Below are 20,149 nucleotides of genomic sequence, written 5' to 3'. Positions count from 1 at the left end.
TTGCAATGAAGAGGGATGTTAAGTTATCCTCCAGAAAACGCAGTCAACCAGGAAAATGCTTTTCTTAATAAGCAAGTTGGCTGAGACTTTATTGCAGTAAATAAAAAGCAATAATAATGAAAAAAATAAAAATTTACAACTGGCCTATGTTACATAATAACATTTCAAATAAAAATCCTTTTATATCCTGTATGAGTCAATGGCATCTATTCCAATGGCTTGTCATGCCATGAGAGTGACCATTGGTCCTTAAAGACTATCCCAGCTGATTACAAGGTACAGCAGATCTTACTGACTCTAAGGGTTTCATGTGTATGGACTAATGATGAACTGAACACATGTCATCTGTGGACCACCTAAGTGTGAAGAGGCTTATCAATTTAATGTTGGCCACTAGATGCCTTTATTTTAGATGCCATAACTCCTCAAATTAAGTACTAAGGGGATTTACATTGCAGAGGGAATACCCACATGACTAAAATCAGGTTTCCTTAAAATATTAAAGTATGAGTTAATTATTGGACCTAGAGATTGAAGGTGTCTTTAATTTCTTGAGTCCTTGGTTTGAAAAAATTTCTAAATTTTTACTAAGATCATAGGAATTAGATTTGGAAGACATATAATCCAGCATCCTCATTTGAAAGGGATAGGACTGATAAACAGGCAGATTCTTCTCACTTACAAATACGACCCAGAGAAAGGAATTATTTAAAATTTTTTACTTAGTAGGAATCCCATAAACCAAGACTGGTATATATCACAGTATTTAAACTAATATTGCAAAAAAGGAGGCATCATGAAAAAAGATATTGCTGTTTCCATCATGAAAGAAAATATTACCAGTATTAACGAAGGCAAAGAGATGAAGTGATCATTTGTTCCAAAGACTACAGCAAACCAGGACTAGCCCAGGAAGCCTGTATCACAGTCCCTGAGGCCACATGTCCAGTGAGTCTGGAATGCTGCTTCCAGGGCTACCTTGTGCATACACGCTACAATTTAATAACCCTTTATAACACTGACCAATATTGACATGCCTCCATTGCTCCCCACCACATGCCACCAGCACTCTTCTCTCTTCTCTTCCTCCTTTTCCCAAGTGATAGAGGAAGAATAGAAGGAAAGATAGTTACAGGTGAAGGGTAGCTGTGCCTGGCATGGCGGGTAATTGCTAAAGAGACCATCTATTCCCTTCTTTTTACGATGTGTGAAAATTGATGCACAGATGGGGAAGTGACTTGGCCATGATCTAATAGAGTGTGCCATAGCAGAAAAAACAATGGTCTTAAAATCAGAAGATCTTGTTTCTGCCTCTATTTATGACCCAGAAGAAATCATGTTCCCTCTTTGGGCCTCAGTTTCCCTGTTTATAAAATAAATGGGTTAACTAGATCTGAGGTTCTCAAAGTGTGACATGAGAATTTTTCAGGGGGTCCACAAGATCAAAACTATTTTCAGAATAATACTAAGACACTTTAATTTCTAACATGGTAAATACTGATAGATATAATCCACATAAATGAAAGTTCTTTGGAGGGCCCCCAATCATTTTTAGGACAGTAAAAGGGGTCCGAAGGCCAAAAAGTTTGAGAACCACTGGTCTCCAGACAATTCCTTAGGTCCCATCCATATGTAACATTCTATGATCTTCAATACCATTAGTAATAGAAAAGCAAAATACAATTTTCACCTTCTCTTTGAGGATGAAATATTTAAAAGATGCCTAAGAGTCTAACAGCACTGAAAATGTGAATTTACTGTCAGACTGATAAGATTTTTAATGTGAAGCACTTCATGTGAAGGAGTGAATCATTACTTCAATTTAGTTAAATACTTTACACTACAATGCAACTCCCATCCTGTCCCTCTAAAATTGGTCTGCGTAAATACTGGAATAAGTCTTTATTGAAGATTTAATTTTTTGGAAATGGCACCAGATCAACTGCAGTATTGGATTTTAGTGACTTGGAAAAAAAAACCAAAAGAAAATTTAAAGATGGAAATGCGAACAAAGACGTTGGTGCTACAGCAGCAGAAGCGGAAAAGGAGAGATGGACTGAAAGACAAGAGAACAGAGGTCGGAGAACAAAAAGTTGACAGTCATGGACAAAGGACCACCCCCTAGTGTATCTGTATATCGATTCCAATCCAGGCTTGGGGGGCTAGGTAATCCAAAAACATCAAAGTGGCAGAAAACTGAGGAGAACAAGGACTATCTCCCAGCCAGAGGATGAAACTGTAATTCTCGCTCAAACTGTTCTGCCGTCAGGGTTCCTTGGATGGGTTTGCAGCCGGGGTTGAAAACAGAGTAAGCACTCTTTTCTCCTTTCTTCTTTTCTCCAGGGCCACGGGTGCCGACATACATCCAATAAAACAAGGACAGAACAAAATAAACCAGGCCAAATTCTAGTTCTACAAACAGTCCCAGTAAGACCAACCAAAGAGCCACTTTCAAGAATGTAACATTAGTAAGGAAGGACTGGTCCCATCGTGATGGAGAAGTAGCTGCTGGATTCTGTAGTGGACTTCCTTGAGTCTGAAATGGTTCCTAGGAAATAATCAAACAGAAATAAGAATCAAGGGTAATGGAGCTGACAAACAAAAACCAAAATGGCAGTTGTTATTTCTTTCCAAAGGTTGCTGGCTCACTGGTTTCTCTTTCCTCATCCTAGCCTCTAAAATAATCAACTTCAAAGAGCTCAGGTCTGCTACTTATAAGTTCTTTTTAGTTGAATCAAAATTGATCAGCATTAGTGGGATGGGACCCAATAAAACCTTATGTTATCATTATCATCACAATAACTAGTAGTTGTATTGTGCCTACTATTTATAGCTACTGCCTCCGTCACTCCCCTTCCTTTCTCAATGAGTTTGCTGTCTGGCTCAGAACTTTCCTCTTCTTGCCAACTCCTACCCTCATACTAGGGGGCTTCAACATACATGCTGATTCTCCCACAAATACCTTAACCACTCAGTCCCTCAACCTACTCACCTCCCATGGATTACACTTCCCACCACACAGAAAAGTTGTCATATCCTTGACCTTGACATGACCCACAAATGTACCATCTCTATGGTCAAGAATTCTGAAATTCCCTTCTGCGATCATAATCTTTTGGCTTTTCACCTCTCCCTCTGCCTTCCCTTACCAAACCCTACTTATCTTCTGCACCATGACCTCCAATCCCTTCATCCCTCAGTTTTCTCCCAGGTCATCTCCCCTGCATTAGCCACTTTCTCTTCTTCTCCCTATCTTGATCTCTTAGTGAACCAATTCAATTCTACCCTGCCCTTTCTTGAATCCCTAAGCCCTTTCATCATAAGCACTGATGATGCCCAGACAACTCTCAGCCTTGAATCACTTCCACCATTCATCTCATTTGCTCCTACACATGTGCTGCTGAAAGATGGTGGAGAAAAATCACACAATGTTCTGAATGGGGCCACTACAAATTTATGTTATTCAACCTCAACTGGGCCCCTATTGCTTCTAGGCAATCCTTCTGTACCTCCCTCATCAACTCACCATTCCACTCTCCACAGTGGCTCTTCCAAACCTTTTCATTTCTCTCCTCAAACTTCCCATGGCTCCCCCTCCTCCCACTCCCAGCAAAGAACCTTGTTTCATATTTTATAGGTAAAAATTGAAGCCATTCACTGTGAGCTCGCTCTTCTCCCCTCTTCCTTATCTTAGACCTCAGATGCCTTCTGCCATTATTTCTTCTTTCACCCCATCCCATAGGAAGGCTAACCCCTCTACTTGTTCAAGTGATCCCATTCCATCCCATATAGATATTTCTTACTGCCTACAAACAAGACCAGCCAGGTAGCTAGGTGGCTTAGTGGAAAGAGCACTGGGCCTTGAGTCAGGGAGATCTGAGTTCAAATACAGCCTCAGACACTTACTAGCTCTGTATGACCCTGGGCAAGCCACTTAAGCTCTGTTTGTCTTAATCCACTGGAGAAGGAAATGACAAACCATCCCAGTATCTTTGCAAGGAAAACCCCATGGACCCATCCACAGGGTCACAAAGAGTCAGTCAAAACTGAATAACACCACACAAACATGATCATATTTTCCCCATCCTGAAAAAACCCTCACTTGATCCTTCTGTCCCTGCTAAATATCTTCCTATATCTCTTCTTCCCCTTATAGCTAAACTCCTCAAAAAGATCATTTACAATAGGTGCCTGCACTTTCTCTTCTCTCACTCCCTTAACCCTGGCTTCTGATCTTCTCAAAGTCATCAATGATTTCTTAGTTGCTAAATCAATGGCCTTTTCTCCATCCTCATTCTCCTTGGCCTCTCTGTAGCCTTTAGTACCACTGCTCACTCTCTCATCGAGTTTTCAGAACACCATTCTCTCCTGGTTCTCCTCTGTCTCCTTTGCTGGATCCTCCTCTAGATCATCTCACATGTCCAGTAGACATCTTAAACTCAATGGGTCCAAAACAAAACTCATAATCTTACCCCTAATACTCCATCCCCACCCTGTACTCCTTTCCTATTACTGCAGAGGGCAACATCCTCTCAGTCCCTCAGGCTTGGAACCAAGAAGTCATCATCCTGTGTTCCTCTCTCATTCCCATTCCCCACCCCCATATCCAAGCTGTTGCCAAGGCCAGCTCCAATATGGCCCTTCTCTCCTCTGACACGGCCACCACTCTGGTACAGGTCCTCATCACCTCCTAACTGGATTATTACAATGATGTATTAGCAAGCACTAGCACACTCAGGATGGCCAGCTAGCACAGGTTCTTTGATCTGCTTTGATAAAGGTTCAAAGGGGTTAACAATTAAACAAGGCAGACTTTATTCTATCTAACCTTCTCACAAGAGTTGCTAAGCACCAATTCCTCCAGCATTCCCTAATCACTCTTTTTGCAGGGGTCAGCAAGAAGGCTGGGGGGCGGGGCAACTCCCCCTTCATCTAGCTGGGGCCAGTCGAGACAGGCACAACTTGTGCATTCCCCTAAATCCCCTCAAGCCTCAATGGAGGCCAGTTGAGGCAAACAGATTCCCCCCGAGCCTTGACGGGGCCAATCAGGGCACATACAACATCCTAGCTTGTGCATTTCAACCCTGAAGGTTCCCCACTCACTGAACAGTGCCCACCTAGCTTTGTACTTACACTCCAGCCCTCCAGGGTCCTGACCTTAACAATCTAAACAGGTGATACCTGGCCCTTACAGTCTACACAGGTCGTGGTGGAGATGGTTTGAACCAGAGAACTTATATCTAACACCTAGGGACAAGAGATTGTTATGGCCATGGATCCTGGAAAACCAAACTCCAAAAAATACTAATAAAAATCCACTTTGCTTACCCTTACAAATGGCTTACCAGTAGGTCTGTCTCCCTCAAGTTTCTCCCCACTCCAATCAACTCCTCTTCCATTCAGCCACTAGAGTAATTTTCCTAAAGTGCAGGTCTTAGCAATAAACCAGAGGCTTCTTATTACCCCCAGGATATAAAACAAACAAACAACAACAAAAAAAACCTGCTCTGTTTGGCTTTCAAAGCCCTCCAAAACCCAGTCCCCTCCTGCCTTTCCAGTTTTCTTTTTCTTACACCTCATTCCTGGACATCTACTCTTTGATCCAGTGACACTGGCTTCCTGGATGTTCCACAAACAGGACACTATTCTCTTGTCTCTGGGCATTTTCTCCAGCTGTCCCCATGCCTGGAACCCTCTCTCCTGCATTCTGACTACTGCCCTCCCTGACTTCCTTTAAGTCCCATCTAAAATCCTGCCTTCTACAGGAAACATTTCCCAACCCCTCTTAATTCTAATTACCCCCTGTTAATCCTCTCCTATTTATTCTGTATTCTGTATGTAGCTTACTTTGTATGTACTTTTGTATATATTATCGGCATGCTGTCTCCCCCATTGGAGTATAAGTTCCTTCAAGGCAGGGACTGTCGTTTGCCTTTTTTTCTATCCCCAGGGCTTAGCATAGTGCCAGGCATACTGTAGGTACTTAATAAGTATTTATTGATTGATACTATGTACCAGGCACTGTGCTACACCCTTTTCAAAAGTTATCTCATTTGATCCCCACAACAACTCTGGGAGATGGGTGATACTATTATTCCCATCTCACAGATGGGGAAACTGAGGCAAGCAGCCATTAAGTGACTTGCTTGAGGTCACACAGCTTGTAAGTGTCTGAGGCCAGATTTGATTCAAATCTTCCTGACTCCAGGCCCAACACTCTATTCACTGCATCATCTAGCTGCCTCTGAACATGGATGGACAATCAATTGAGGGATGCATTTATATTCACACACAAAATCTTCAATGATGGATAATGCATTACTATCAAGATGTGCATATGTAAAGGCAATCAGTAAATGAGAAGATCTTTTGGGCCCATTTGAATAGGCTTGGTGGGGTGGGGGGTGGGGGGGAGGTTCTCAGGGTCCTAGGGGGAGTGGCTAAGACCGGAGCCAATGGTAGGCACCTGAGTTCTGGTTGCTCAGATGACATTCTAGTTGATGGGATGATGTCTGGTGACTATATATAAAGGAGAGAACACAACTTGGAGATTGAGACATAGTGGAGGCAGGAGAAAGGGGAAGCGGCGGTGGCAGCAGAAGTGGTGGCAGCAGCGGCAGCAGGCGCTACTGAAACAGGACTGACCCTAGTGCAGACTGGAGAGTGTTGAGCAAGGGCTTGAAGCCAGTGGATAATCTTCTTACTGGAGGGCCCTAGCATTGGGGGGAAGCACCAGTATGGCTTGGCTTGCTGTCATAACATTTTTTCTGTAACCTCCTGTTCACTATTGTGAGAGGGGCATATTGGTTTTGGAAGATTCTTGCCAAGATATCAAATTGGGGACACTGGTCCATGGGTCTGCTACTGTGGAGCTTGAATAAATGCTTTAACTCCTCTGCCTTCCATTTAGAGAATTCCTTATATCCTGCGATTCTGAACCATTCACGCATATTCATGATTTTCTTTGAAATCATGAATTCTGCCTTAATGTTATATCATACCAACCTCACAAACTCACTCTGAGGACTACATGGGATGTAAAAGCAATTTACCAACAGCAAACACTTTTCTAAGTACACTATCATTATAATGGGTTAAATAAGTATTTGTTGATTTGATTAGTTTTCCTGAAGCATTGTAAAAATTGAGCTTTAGGATGGGAACCATAAGAGAAACATAAAAAGAAAAGAAGCCTATACCTTCCTTTCACATGACCCTATGTACACCACAAATTTATAACTACTTTTTGAGATAGCAAAGAGCTGTTCTTTTCCCCCACATTCTTTCCTTCTAAGTACTCAACCATTCTAAGAGGTTAACATCCTACTCATAATCCAGCCTCAATTTCTCCCCCAAAACTTCACTCTCAAATTTAATTAAACAAAAACATTAATGCTGAGCTAGGCACTGGGAATTTAAAGACAAAAAGACCTTGATTCCAAGGTCCTTTACGTGCTCCTGGAGGTTTACAACATGTACACAAAAAAGGGTTTGGCATATTGTTTAGTCCATTCCTGTGAGTTCAGAGTACAAAGAACTCACTGATGCAGACAAGCAACTTGTGGATTACTTCTAGTCTTAGAGAGTTGCTGGAGATACTGAGAGGTTAAGTGATTTGCTTGTGGTCAAACAAAGAAGTTAATGCATCAGAGGCCAGATCTTCCTAATTCCAAGGCTAGTTCTTTAGGATTAGGCCGTGCTCTCTCTCACACAAATGTTAAACCCAATTAAGGATGTACAAGGTGAAGTGAAGAGGAGGAGAGCTCTAACAAAGGTGAGGCAAACTGGGGTAGGGAAAGGGATAAGGGAAGACACTTACATTGCCCCCTGGAAGGAGATAGCAGTTTGGGGAGGTTGAGGTGAGAAGGACTAGCTTCTTTGAGTGCGTATCAATGGAAAATGGTGTAACAAAGTTAGAAAATTTGGTAGTAGGCTGGCTAGAATGTAGCGTTCTAAAAACTCACATTACATGACACAAGTCGGAAAAGGTTAAGTTGTAGTCAGAGTGTGCCAGGTTTTAGGAAGAATTTTTTTTTATTATTTTCTCCCCACTTCTACCCTCCCCCCCCCACTCCAAGATGGCATATGTGTGCCAGGTTTTAAAAGTCAAGTTGAAGAGTTTGTATTTTATCCCAGGGAATGTAGGAAGGAGCCAGCGAAAGTCAGTGAATGAAAGCATCATGGTCAGACCTGTGACTGAGGAAGATTTATTTTGGTCACTGGGTGGAGGATGGATTGGAGAGGTAAGAGATTAGAAGAAGGGAGAAACATTCAAAGACTATTACAGTTGTCTGAGAGAGATGGTAAGGAACTGAACATGAGTGGAGAGAACGTTCTAGATGATCAAGGGGATGTGTATGTAGTAAAGACAAGATTTGGCAGCTAACTGGATGTGGGGAGAAGGGGTGTACAAGAAAGAATAGAGTCTAAGATAATAACCCCAAACTTTTTGAACCTAGTTTGTGGAGAGGATGATTGTGCCTTCGATGAAAGTAAGGAGAGTTTAGAGAACAAGCAGGTTTGGACTGGGAAGATAATGAAGTTCACTTTGGAAATGTCTAGTTTGAGAGGGGTGTGAAACATCCAGGATGAGATCTCTAGCTGATAGATGTCTAGCCAATAGCTAATGATGTAGGACTGGAAACACAGATTTGAGATTCATCTTCCTAGAAATGATATTTGAACTTCTGGCAGCAAATGAAATCACCAAGAGACACCTTAAAGAAGTGTACCCAAGAGTGAGGCCTAGGGGATACCTGCTCTAAGGGGGTGGGGAACAGATGGATAATGGTCCACTAAAGTGGACTGAAGACCACTAACAAGGAAGAGAATCAGAAGAGAGCCGTGTCATGGAAGTAAGATGAAGAGAGAGTATTCAGGAGAAAGGGGCGGTCAACAGCATCCAAAGCTGCAGAGAGGCCAAGGAAAATGATGGAGAAAAAGGCCATTAGATCTAGCAGTTAAGAGAAAAATGGTAACCTAGGTGAGAAAAGTTTCACTCAAATGGTAGAGTTCAAAGTCAGACTACAAGGGACTGAGAGATGACTAGATGCTAAGAAAATAAAAGGAGTATAGGTGATTTTTTTTCTAGGAATTTGGCAGTGAATAGAGGTCAAAATCACTGTGAGGTTATAAATCTAGTTGAATGGGAGCATAAACTGTCCTGAACAGAAACTGGCAAGTTTGAAAAGATAGTTGAAACAGTTTTGTTTTGCTGGGGGAAGTGGAAAGGAGAGGATGTGGAGCTGGTGTGTAATTAGTAATAGTATTAATTAGATTAGTTATTTTCTCCTGGTAAGAAAATTCCCTCTTATCAGAATAACAGATCAGTAACTGTCCTGCGGCTTAAGTCTTAGAGAGTTGCCTGTGGAACTAGGAGGTTATGTAACTGGCCCAGGGTAACAGAGCCATATCTATCAGAGATGAATGGAACCCAGCTCTTCTTGACTCCAAATCCAGATGTCTAACCACTGCACCAACTACTTGGTGACTTGAGGTCAGAAGGACTTGGGTTCAAGTCCTAGCTCTGACAATGATTAGTTGTCCTACCCTCGACAAGTTCTCTCTGACCTTCAGTTTTATCATCTATAAAATGGCATCAATACCTGTACTACCTACTTCCCAAGGTATGAGGGAGTATTACACTTTAAGGCACTATATAAAGGTGAGCTGTTTAGCTATCTTGAAATGCATAGTTTGCTAACATCTACCTGGATGGCCTGCCTTTATCTCAAACAAATGTTCATGACCAAACATAACATCCTTCCCCTAAAACCAGTTCTCTTCCTCCAAACATGTCCATTTTTGTCAATATTTTTCCAGTCATCCCACTCAAAGCCTTGGCAGCAGCCTTTCTCTCTCCTCACACATTTAATCAGTCATCAAGTCCTAGTGATTCTTTCTTCACAATGGCTCTCCCATTGGTCCAATTTCATTTCCTATTACTACCGCAAGGCCCTCGTTTCCTGTTTCAAGGACTGGTCTCTCTGTCTTCAATCTTTGACTGCAGTCAGATAATCTTTCCTGAAACTCTGCTTTGCACAGGTCACCTATAAAGGTGATCATCAAGCCATATGGCAGGAGCAAAGGATGATTAATGGAAAGTCTGTGTGTTCCAGTGACATCCCAACAATATCAGAAAGAAGCAAGAAGGTCCCCATCACATTGGGGCAAACTTATTCTAAGATACAGACAAGAATAGAATGGGCAGACAAGAGTTGCAGCCTGCTTCATTGGAGGAAATAATCCACCCCAATGAGATTATTACAGATCCATTTAAGTATATGTGATAGATGTTGCAAATACCAAGTCAAATACAAAATAAGACAGTTCTTGCCCTCAAGGAGCTTACATTCTATTAGGAAAATACATGTGCACAGAGAGGTAAACACAATATAACACAATACATATTTTGTCAAATGGAAATTTCTTTCGTAGTAATTTTTCTGCTAAACTCAAAATGGAAATGGAATTTCTTTATCACCCACTGTTATTGAGTGATGCTAATTTTGCTATAAATTGTGCAATATTAGGAAGCAGTTAAGTGTGGTTTGGTTGAAGGGGAATTGGGGGGTGGGGACAGTGAAAAGTCATTGCTTGGCTTACTCTCATATACTACTTCAAAACTTGGTTAATATGCTGTGTGGCAGGGCAAGCTGGGACACGGTCATATGTGTTCATTCATGCAGTGAAACTCTCAATATGTAGCAGACTGTTTTGTCACTTGTAGCAGGTGCTCTTTGGTAAACATCATTATTGTTTCTAAGCCTATTTTTCTGAATGTTTTGCACTCTGTAAATGGTGGAACCCATTACATAAATTCTCAATATGTCTTGTATACCAATCATCCAAACAGTTTTTGACATGTAGGTGGTGAGCTAAATTTAAAAGTTCAGAGACAGGACTTTACTCCCTTAGTTAAGTAAACATATGGCCTCTAATATGGTTGTGAAATAAGTGATCACGATAAGGCTTGGATCCCTCACTTGTGTTACATCTTTTGCTACTGTTAGACAACCAGCTGAACTGATACATAGATCTTGTCATGTGCCATTTGCAGTTCCTATAATAGGGAAACACAAAATGACCGGTCAGGAGGTTGCTACTCTTACTTATCAAACCTCTAAGTCAAAACACACTGCACAACATCCAAAACGACCACCATTATCACCCCTAAATCAAGATGCAACTTTAGCTTCCAGACCAAAAGGGTAGAATTTTCTACTAGAGGACACCAAAAGGTTGCCATAGTCCTCTAATGTCCTTTCTGGCTCTAAATCTATGGCACTAAAATATGTTCAAAAAGTGAAACTTCTCTAGAGAAACATTAAGTATGAAAAGTATCCTTAGAATACCTTCAGGCAATCTGAAAGTAACTGCTCTTTTACTAAGATTAAAGCTATACTGTTGCTTTACTTGTGAATGAGACAGGAGACAGAAAAAAATTCCTATTTCAAAATACTGGCCTTAAAGAACATATTCCAGGAAAGAAAAGGCCAACCAATTGTTAGTGTCTAAGAAAGTTCTTACCAATACTTTATATTATACTCGATTCAATGAAAAATTCTGTCAAGGCAAAAGATTAAAATGAAGTAGGTTTCATCTGAAAAATAAATTTCTAAGAATCGGCAAGATGAAAATCAAAAAGAACTTTGTGGGTTGTTTTCAAATATGGAAAGTAATGAAAGATAAATTTTTTCAAGGTGAGAACAGTTGAAACTGAACAAACTACGTGGTATTTTTTTTCGAGTGAACAAAAACTTTTCAGGAAACAAAATTACTCAACTGAGGAGCATTTATTAATAAGCACCTACTATGTGCCAGATATTACTGTACTAGGTGATGAAGATACAAATACAAAAGAAGCAGCCCCTATTTTTAAGAAGCTTATATTCTAATGGGAGAGACAAGTACATAGGTAAGTACATACCAAATAAATTTATAAAGAAAATAAATGCAAATAAATACAAAGCAATTAATTACAAGGTAGTTAGGGAAGATGACAGCAGTTAAGTGGATCAGGAAAGGTAGGATGTGGTGCCTGAGCTGTATGTGGAAGAAAAAGAAAGGTTCTCTGAGGAAGAGCTCAGAAGGGCATGCACTCCAGGGATGGAAGAGACAAGAGATGATGCACTAGCTGTGATGAGCAGAGAAAAAGTCAGTTTGGCTGGTGGGCAGAGTGGGAGGGTGGGGAAGAGTAATATATATGATATAATAAAGCCAGAAAGATAAAGTTCTGTTTTATCCTAGAGACAATAGGGAGTTACTGAAGTCGACTGAACGAGAAGGTGACACAGTGAGATCTGCACTTGAGGAAAATCATTCTGGCTGCTTTATGGAGGACAGACTGGAATGAGATGGGTCTTATGGCAGGAAGGTCAATGAGGAGGCTGTTGTAATATCTAGATAAGATGTGACAGGGGCCTGAACTATGATGATGGCTGTAGGAGTAGAGAGAAGGAGTAGATGCAACTGGCTAGGCTGGGGAGTCAAGAACAACGAGGAGGTTACAAACCTCAGAGACTGGAAGGATGGTGGTGTCTTCAACAGAAACCCAGAACTTTAGGGGAAAGAGAAAGGAGTTCTGTTTTAGGCAAGTCAAGTTTGAAATATATTTGCAATATCCAGTTTGAAATGTCCAGTAGGCAACTGGTGATACCGGACTTAATTAAGCTCAGGGAAAAGACGGGCCTGAGGAGGGAGGAGTCAGAAGGAGCCCAGGTGCCAGTTTTGGCCTTGTTCAGCAGTCTGAAGGCCAGAGCTAGGAAGAGATCCAAGGCCAAGGCAGACCCCCTCCCCCCACCCCAGCTCTTGTTCCTTTCCTCTATGAGCAAGCAGGCCCTGAGCCCAAGGGAAGGCCCATCAAGCAAGCTCTGCCTCCACAGCACTCTCAGGATATACAGGTCATAGAGCTGGACAAATAAACCGGCCCAGATGGAAATACAGATCTGAAAGCCAACTGTATGGAGATGATAATTAAACCCATAGGACTAAGGAAGTCACACACAGAGAGTATGGAGAAAGCAGGGAGTCTAGGACAGAGACTTGGGGTACAACCACAATCAAGGGGTGTGATATTGATGATAAACAAGAAAAGGAAGAAAAGAACGAAGTCAGGCAGGCAGGAGGAAAACTAAGAGACAGTGTCATGAACATACCTACAGAAGAGAAAGGATCCAGGAGAGGAGGGTGAGCAGTGGTGACAAATGCAGTAGATAGGCCAAGAAGGAAGAAGAGTGAGAAAAGACCGGATTTGGCAATTAAGAGATCACTGGTGATGGAAGAGCCAAGGTAGTAGAACTCTCCCAACATTCCCCTCCCCAACAACTTTTAAATAATGCCTCAAGTCAAATTTTAGAGCAGTAGAGCTGACAAAAGGTCGGAGGAAGATATTTATTCAGCCCAAGACAACTTAGGAGGTCTGCAGGAGAGGTCACTAAACTGTTCCCATCTTTTAACCCTGTGATTCTATTTACTAGGTATATAACCAGAGGAGGTAAAAGACTGAAAGAAAGGTTCAATCATTGAAGAACTTTTGTAGCAGCAAAGTGCTGGAAACAGCTGGGAAAGAGAGGAACAAATTGTGGTAAACCTAAAGTGAACAATGACAAAGCGAGGAATTTGGAGAAACGAGGAGAACCAGCAAAGAACCCAGACCCACATGGACTGATACTGAGGGAAAGCAGAGCCAGAACAACACACACAATGGCTACAGTAATACAAACCAAAGGTACAAAAAGACATAAGAAATCACATTAAATGCAACAGCCAGCTACTTCGAAGGATGGAACACGAAGCACATTCAGTGGAGGGGGGATGGACAACACTACACACATCATCAAATGTGATCACCATGTCAATCTTTCTTCACAATAACGGAATGTTTGGGGGGGTGAGGAGAGAGGTGAGAGGGTTTTTTGGGGAAGTACCTATGGTGTAAAAAGACCACAAAGGCAGCCACAAAATCCTTAAAAAAGGAAAGTGAATCAGGGAAGGATAAAGGGATTGCTATGCAGCTGTTAGGCACCAGCTGAAATTAGATACCATGAGCTTGTAATGGACCTAATCAGCATAACTGTATGGTTTCTACTGTATTCAGTAATGTGGGAAAAGGAGTGGGGAAGGTTGGGGTGATTCAGAGTTAAGGACTAGCAGGCTACAAACAACGAAAGGGGGCAAACGGTTCAGGAGTGGAGAAAAACGAATGGCTGAAATGGTTACGCTGAGTCATGACTGTGAAGGGAACACAATGAGGCTGGAAGGATGATGAACGGGGAGACCAGGGAGGCTTGCAGAAATCACAATAAGAATAAAGAACAGGTTTGGCATGAGGATTAGGGAGAAATGAACAAACAGAAAATTACGATCAGAGAGGGAAATATAAGAGTTCAAGATACTGGAGGTGGCACAGTTTGAGGGTAACAATGACCTCTCCATTGGGGTGGCTGAGGTGAAGATGCAGGTTATAGTAGTTGAGAAAGTTAATGAAGTAGGAGGTCAGGGTGTTTAATGGACCATTAAAGTATATAAGAGCTGGAGTTAACGTAGAAAGGAAAGATGTATTGCAAGTAGAGACTTTCTTGAGAAAAGAAAGATTATGGCCTGGTGGTTAACAGATTATCTCAACAAAGGCTGGGAGTAAGAGGGTTCATTGAAGAAAGATGGCAGCATGCAAATATCCTGGAAGTGGCTGTGGGGAATGAGGAATCTCTCTCTTTCTCTTGGACTAATCTGTAAGGGGTATGAGAGAAGAAGCAACACAGGTGTTTTAGCTCACCTCACAGCCAGGCATGAAGTGCATCCCAGAGATGGACTAATGTCTATTAAGTTCAAGAAGAAGGAAAGATATAAAGAAGATATCTAAAGACGGGGGAAGGGAGTGGTGAGAGGGGAGAGAGAAGCAGTGGTCCAAAGAGCACAGTGGAACAAGGAGGAAGAAGAGAACAAAGACTGGCTAGGGGAAAGGACTGAACTGGAGAGGTATTAGAATATGAGAAATGGAAATAGAGGAAAGGGAGTCTGGCCTCAGTAGGGGGAAATTGAATCACAGGGATTAAAGAAGCAGGGGATGAGGGTTTGCTGGCCTCAGGGGAGGTAACAGTGTATACATGCCTCCCCCTTCCTGTGTCCTGTGATGGTAGACTAAGGAAAAAAGAACATGCTGTTGGCAACAACAGGAGGTTGGGGATGAAGACTTTCAGGAATCAGTGAGTCCCCAGGAGAGAAAGGAAGCTGAGGGAGCTCCTGTACATGTTAATGAAGGTGCTGTTCTGTTATTTATTTGCTACTTTGTAGTGTTATTTACTTTTTTATGTTGTTTTCCACAAGTAGATTGTAAGTCTCTCAAAGGTAGGGAGCATACAGTATAGGGCCCTAACCCATAGCAAATGTGACCAAATACATCACTACGTAAGCCAAAAGGAAACACAATAAAAATTACGCTTTTAGTGTTAAAAAAGGTAGGTGATAAATTACAATAATAAATAAATAATATTGATGATCTATAAGTCCAAGATAATTCTAGGAACAGGAAAAATTAAAAGAAAAACCTTAAGTCACCCTTCCTGCAATTTTAAAGACAGATGATATTCAATCTCAATGAAACATTTAATAACTTTCCTACCCCAAGGTTTTTCAAGATAGTTCTATATTCTCTGCTTTCTGAAGCTGCAAAGAATAAAACTGCATGTTTTTTCACCTACATAGCTAGCCTTGTCGCTGAGAGAAATAATGCTTTACTTTTGTTAAGTCTAATTTTGCTTCACATAATCTAGGACATACTTTAAAAAAAAGTAATGTAGAATGCTTTGTATCAATAGCTAACTGAAAAGAAGTAATTACAAAAGGAAGGCTCAGGAAATCTATGACAAGCTACAGTGTTCTATGGGAATTGCAAAATAGAGATGGATTGTAAATTAGGGGAAAAAAGATTTAAATGAGAATTTTCACACCAGAGCAAATGATAAGTCACTGAAAAGGAATTAGGAACAGATTCCCTTATGAAAATGCAGCACTAATAATGACCAACTTGATAGCTAGCGTTTTCCACTGCTTCTTATGTCACACTATCAGTATTTGGGTTTTTAATAATGGAGGCTTTTTCAGAGTTGGGTCTCTATATCTGTCTGACTCAATGATCTCATAATCCTTTGGCGACAAGACAGACACACAGCCAAGGAACTGATTGTGCTATTAAAAGTTTGGTGCAGGAACAAAATTACTCAGGAAATTATAAGCAATCGTTTGCTAAAAAGAGCTCTAATCGACAATAAACTTCACAAAAGAAAATTAAAAAACAACACATAAGAGGAAAATAGATTGTTTTGACCGTTCCCTGCTAAACCTTTTTTTGCTACTTTCTGTATTTCACTTAGAACAAGCAGTACTCTGAAACGTCACACTCAATCAAAAACTAAATAATGCTCCTTCAAGTTCTCCTTGACAAAAAAAAAAATCTATTTCCCTAAAATCAGATGTTTTACAATACTAAGTGTGTTTAACACTATGGAAAACACTGTTAAAAGACAAAGGGAAAATGTACATTTGTCCCTCAATGTTTTTAAAAAAACAAATTTTTAGGCCTTACTAAAATGTGAGGGGGAGAAGCAGCCAGCTCTCAAACCTTAAGTTCTTCTGAATATAAAACATCATACTTCCTTATTTTTCAGCAATAATGTTTGCTATTGATTTTCATTCCTCCTCGGTCTCCTTTGCTGGATCCTCATCCAGATCATGTCCTCTCACCATAGGTGTCCCTCAGGGTTCTGTCCTGGGCCCCCTTTATCTTACCCCTCAACAGGACTTCACTTGGTGATCTTATCAGCTCCCATGGATTTAATCAATATCTCTATACTGATGATAGTCAAATCTACTTTTCCTGCCCCAAACTCTCCACTGACCTCTGATCTCACCTCTCCAATTGGTGTTTGCTTAGGCATTTTCAGTTGTGTCCAACTCTTTGTGACCCCATTTGGGTCACGTTGGAGTTTTCTTGGCAAGGATACTGGAGTGGTTTGCCATTTCCTCCTCCAGCTCATTTTACAGATGAGGAAACTGAGGCAAGCATTTAAGTGACTTGCCCAAGATCACACAGCTAGTAAGTGTTTGAGGCCAGATTTGAACTCGGGAAGGTGAGTCTTCCTGACTCCTGCCCAGCACTCTATCCACTTTAACAGCTAGCTGCCCATAACTGCCTTTAGACATCTCCAACTGGAAGTCCAGGAGACATTTTAAACTCAATATGTCCAAAACTAAACTCATTATCTTTCCCCAAAACCCTCCCACCCCCTACCTTCTCTATTACTGTAGAGGTCAACACCATCCTCCCTGTCTCTCAGGCTCATAACCTAGGTGTCATCTCTCCACTCCTCACTATTTCTCACCCTGCTACCCTAGTCCATGTCCAATCTGTTAAGGCCTGTCAATTTCACCTTCTTTCCTCTGACACTGCCACCACTCCAATGCAGGCCCTCATCATCTCATGCCTGGCTCGAGGGTCAGCCTGCCTCAACTCTCTCCTTACTCCAATCCATCCTCCACTGAGCTCTAAAAGGGCAGGTCTGACCATGTCACCCTCAACCCCTCCAATAAACTTTCTTTCACCTCTGGGATCAAATAATCCTCTGCTTGGCATTCAAAACCCTTTGTAACCCAGTCTGCTCCCTCCTTTCCAGTCTTCTTATACCATACTCCCCAACACAAACTCTTCGATCCAGTGACACTGGCCTGCTGGCTGTTTCATGAACAAGATATTCCACATCTCTCGGCTCCAGGCATTTTCTCTGGCTTCCCCTCATGCTTGGAACACTCTTGGTTTCCTTTAAATCCCAACTAAAATCCCACCTGCTACAGGAAGCTTTCCCCAACCCCTATTAATTCCAGGACCTCTGTTATTTATCTGTTATTCCCTCTGTTAATTATCTCCTATTTATCCTGTATATAACTTACTTTGTATATGTTTGCGTATCGTCTCACCCATTAGACTGTAAGGTCCTTGAGGGGCAGGGACTGCGTTTTGCCTCTTTTTGTAAGCCCAGAATTTAGCACAGTGCCTGGCACATAGTAGATGCCTAATAAATATTTACTAATAGAGAACATCAATGGAATGGTTTGACTCCAAGTCCATCCACAACACTGGTGGTATTATGTAATTGACTTTCAAGGAGACTTCACCTTGGGTGATAGGGGGAGGGGTGCAGGGAGTGATGGTTATACTTACCTATACTCTGTAGGGTGGTTGTGAAGAAAACTGCTTTGTCAAGTTTAGAGTGTTATAAAATACATTATTAAATAAAATGCTGATATATTAATTCAAAACATTGGATTTCCACCCCCCCCCTTGCTGTCACAAAAACACTAATTTTGGCTTAAAAGTCATAGAAACACACAGAATTCACTGGCTATTCCTTGACAGTGAAGAGTTTCGGAATATCTAAATCCTGTCTCTTAAGCAGATTATTTTGGAAGAAACAATAGCCTTGTTATGAGCAGACCTTGGTTAGAATGCTGGCTCTGCCATTTACTTATTAACCGTGTGACCACAGGTAAATCATATAACCTCTTGGAGATTCAGGTTTTTTTTCCACAATGAGGGGGCTGGGTAAGAGTGCTTAAGATCCTTCCCAACTCTGGGCATTTTGAAATGGATTTGTCTCCAACCAGGATCAAATAAAGTCTAATAATAGTAACAGCTAACATTTATATGAAGCTTATTATGTGACGGGCACTGTGCTAACTGCTTTACAATGATTATCATTTGGCCCTCAGGACAATCCTGGGAGGCAGGTGCTATAATTATCCCCATTTTACAGACGAGGAAACTGTGGCACACAGAAGGTTAAGTGATTTGCCCAGGGTCCCACTGCTGGGAAGGGTCTAATGCCAAATTTGAACTCAGGCTTTCCTGACCCCAGGCCCCCTGCTCCCTCCACTGTACCACTTGGCTGCCCCATTAGTTCCTTTAACGACACTATTTTATCATCTTCCACTGGCTGAGTTTGCAACTCACACATTTTTAAGCCGAGCACCCTAAAAGTGGTCAGAATGCCGTTTCAAACGAATCCTAAACACGACAATGTGCCCGGAAGGGGAAAAACCCCCAAGGTGCTTTCTCCCCAAGCCCCAGTTCCCTCTCTGTTCTTTAGCATCGGGGTGGATGCCCTGCCTATAAAGAAGTGGTAAAGAGGAGTGACTTCGATGCCCAATGCTGAATGCACAGCCGGGGGCTGATGGTGGCAAGGTCCAGCACCAAGTGGATCTGCACGGAAGGGGAGATCGGGACCTGGCCTTCCTACAGTCACCAGCTGCAGCAGGACAGACCTGCTCCTTTCTTCCAAGTTAACGTGGCAGCATCATCGGGACAGGGGCGGGGACGTCTACACCAATCACAAGGAAGGGTCGGAGTCACCCCCCCCCCGAGGGCGGAGCTTATGTTGGTCCTCATTGAGGGAGGAGGGCGGGGCTTCCCTCTGTAGTGTCCCTGTCTCACCTTGGCTCTGCCGCCCGGGGCCTCCTGCGCCTGGGACGGCGTTGGGGGCGCTGCCACGTCCTCTCCCGGTGCTTTTCCGCACCTCCCCGAGGTGCTGGGCCCTCCCTCTAGCTCGGCTCGCTTCCGGGTTGCCCGGAACGCCGCTAATCGTTGCTCCATGGAGCGCAGACCCTCGTCAGGCCAACGAGAGCGGCCTCCTTGTGACCTCGTGACCTCGCTTGGGCGTCGTGCACGCGCGCCACCTACTCTAGACCCCCCCCCCCCCTTTTTCCACCCTCCGCGCCGACTCACTGTAACAACTTTCGGGCGCGTTGGCAGTCGTGCGCATGCGCAGAAGGGGAGCACTAGGAAGCCGTAGGCTCGCAGGAATTCTGAGCCAGGCTTTTAAAGGTCACGTGGTACCTCCAGATATGTACAGCATGTCCAGTCAAAGGACGTGAGATCGAAGCCCGATCCTTCCAGAGATCTTGAGATCTAGACCTGTAATTCCCAAACCAAATACCACCTTCATATAGAACTGACTATGCTCCATGCCATGGTTGTCTTTTAGACTGTAAGCTTCAAGATGGCAGGCTTCTGTCTCCTGAGATAGAATTTAAAATAAATCTTCACGGAATTCGCAGAATATACAATGTTAGAATTGGAAGGGACCCCAGGGATCAT

At 42.4% G+C, this 20,149-nt stretch overlaps 1 protein-coding gene across 1 annotated transcript; it reads right to left on the bottom strand.

The window, feature by feature from the left end:
- Positions 1–702: 702 nt before the first annotated feature.
- On the bottom strand, positions 703–19,696 carry SAYSD1 (SAYSVFN motif domain containing 1). Its single transcript, XM_036766068.1, has 2 exons — positions 19,487–19,696; positions 703–2,548 (listed from the first exon to the last, which is right to left on the bottom strand). Exons 1-2 carry the CDS (start codon positions 19,643–19,645, stop codon positions 2,213–2,215), a joined length of 495 nt encoding a protein of 164 aa, XP_036621963.1. The 5' UTR covers positions 19,646–19,696; the 3' UTR covers positions 703–2,212.
- Positions 19,697–20,149: the final 453 nt, after the last annotated feature.

The sequence above is a fragment of the Trichosurus vulpecula genome, chromosome 7 (assembly GCF_011100635.1).
Source record: "Trichosurus vulpecula isolate mTriVul1 chromosome 7, mTriVul1.pri, whole genome shotgun sequence".
Classification (NCBI taxonomy): Eukaryota; Metazoa; Chordata; class Mammalia; order Diprotodontia; family Phalangeridae; genus Trichosurus; species Trichosurus vulpecula.
This window is presented reverse-complemented; position numbering and strand designations above follow the sequence as displayed.

Bases quoted from the DNA above. Each gene is read 5' to 3' on its own strand.
- SAYSD1 (XM_036766068.1), bottom strand. From the start codon at position 19,645: ATGGAGCAACGATTAGCGGCGTTCCGGGCAACCCGGAAGCGAGCCGAG. The intron at 2,549-19,486 runs GTGAGACAGGGA...ATTATTTCCTAG, and splicing joins CCCCGGGCGGCAGAGCCAAG to GAACCATTTCAGACTCAAGG.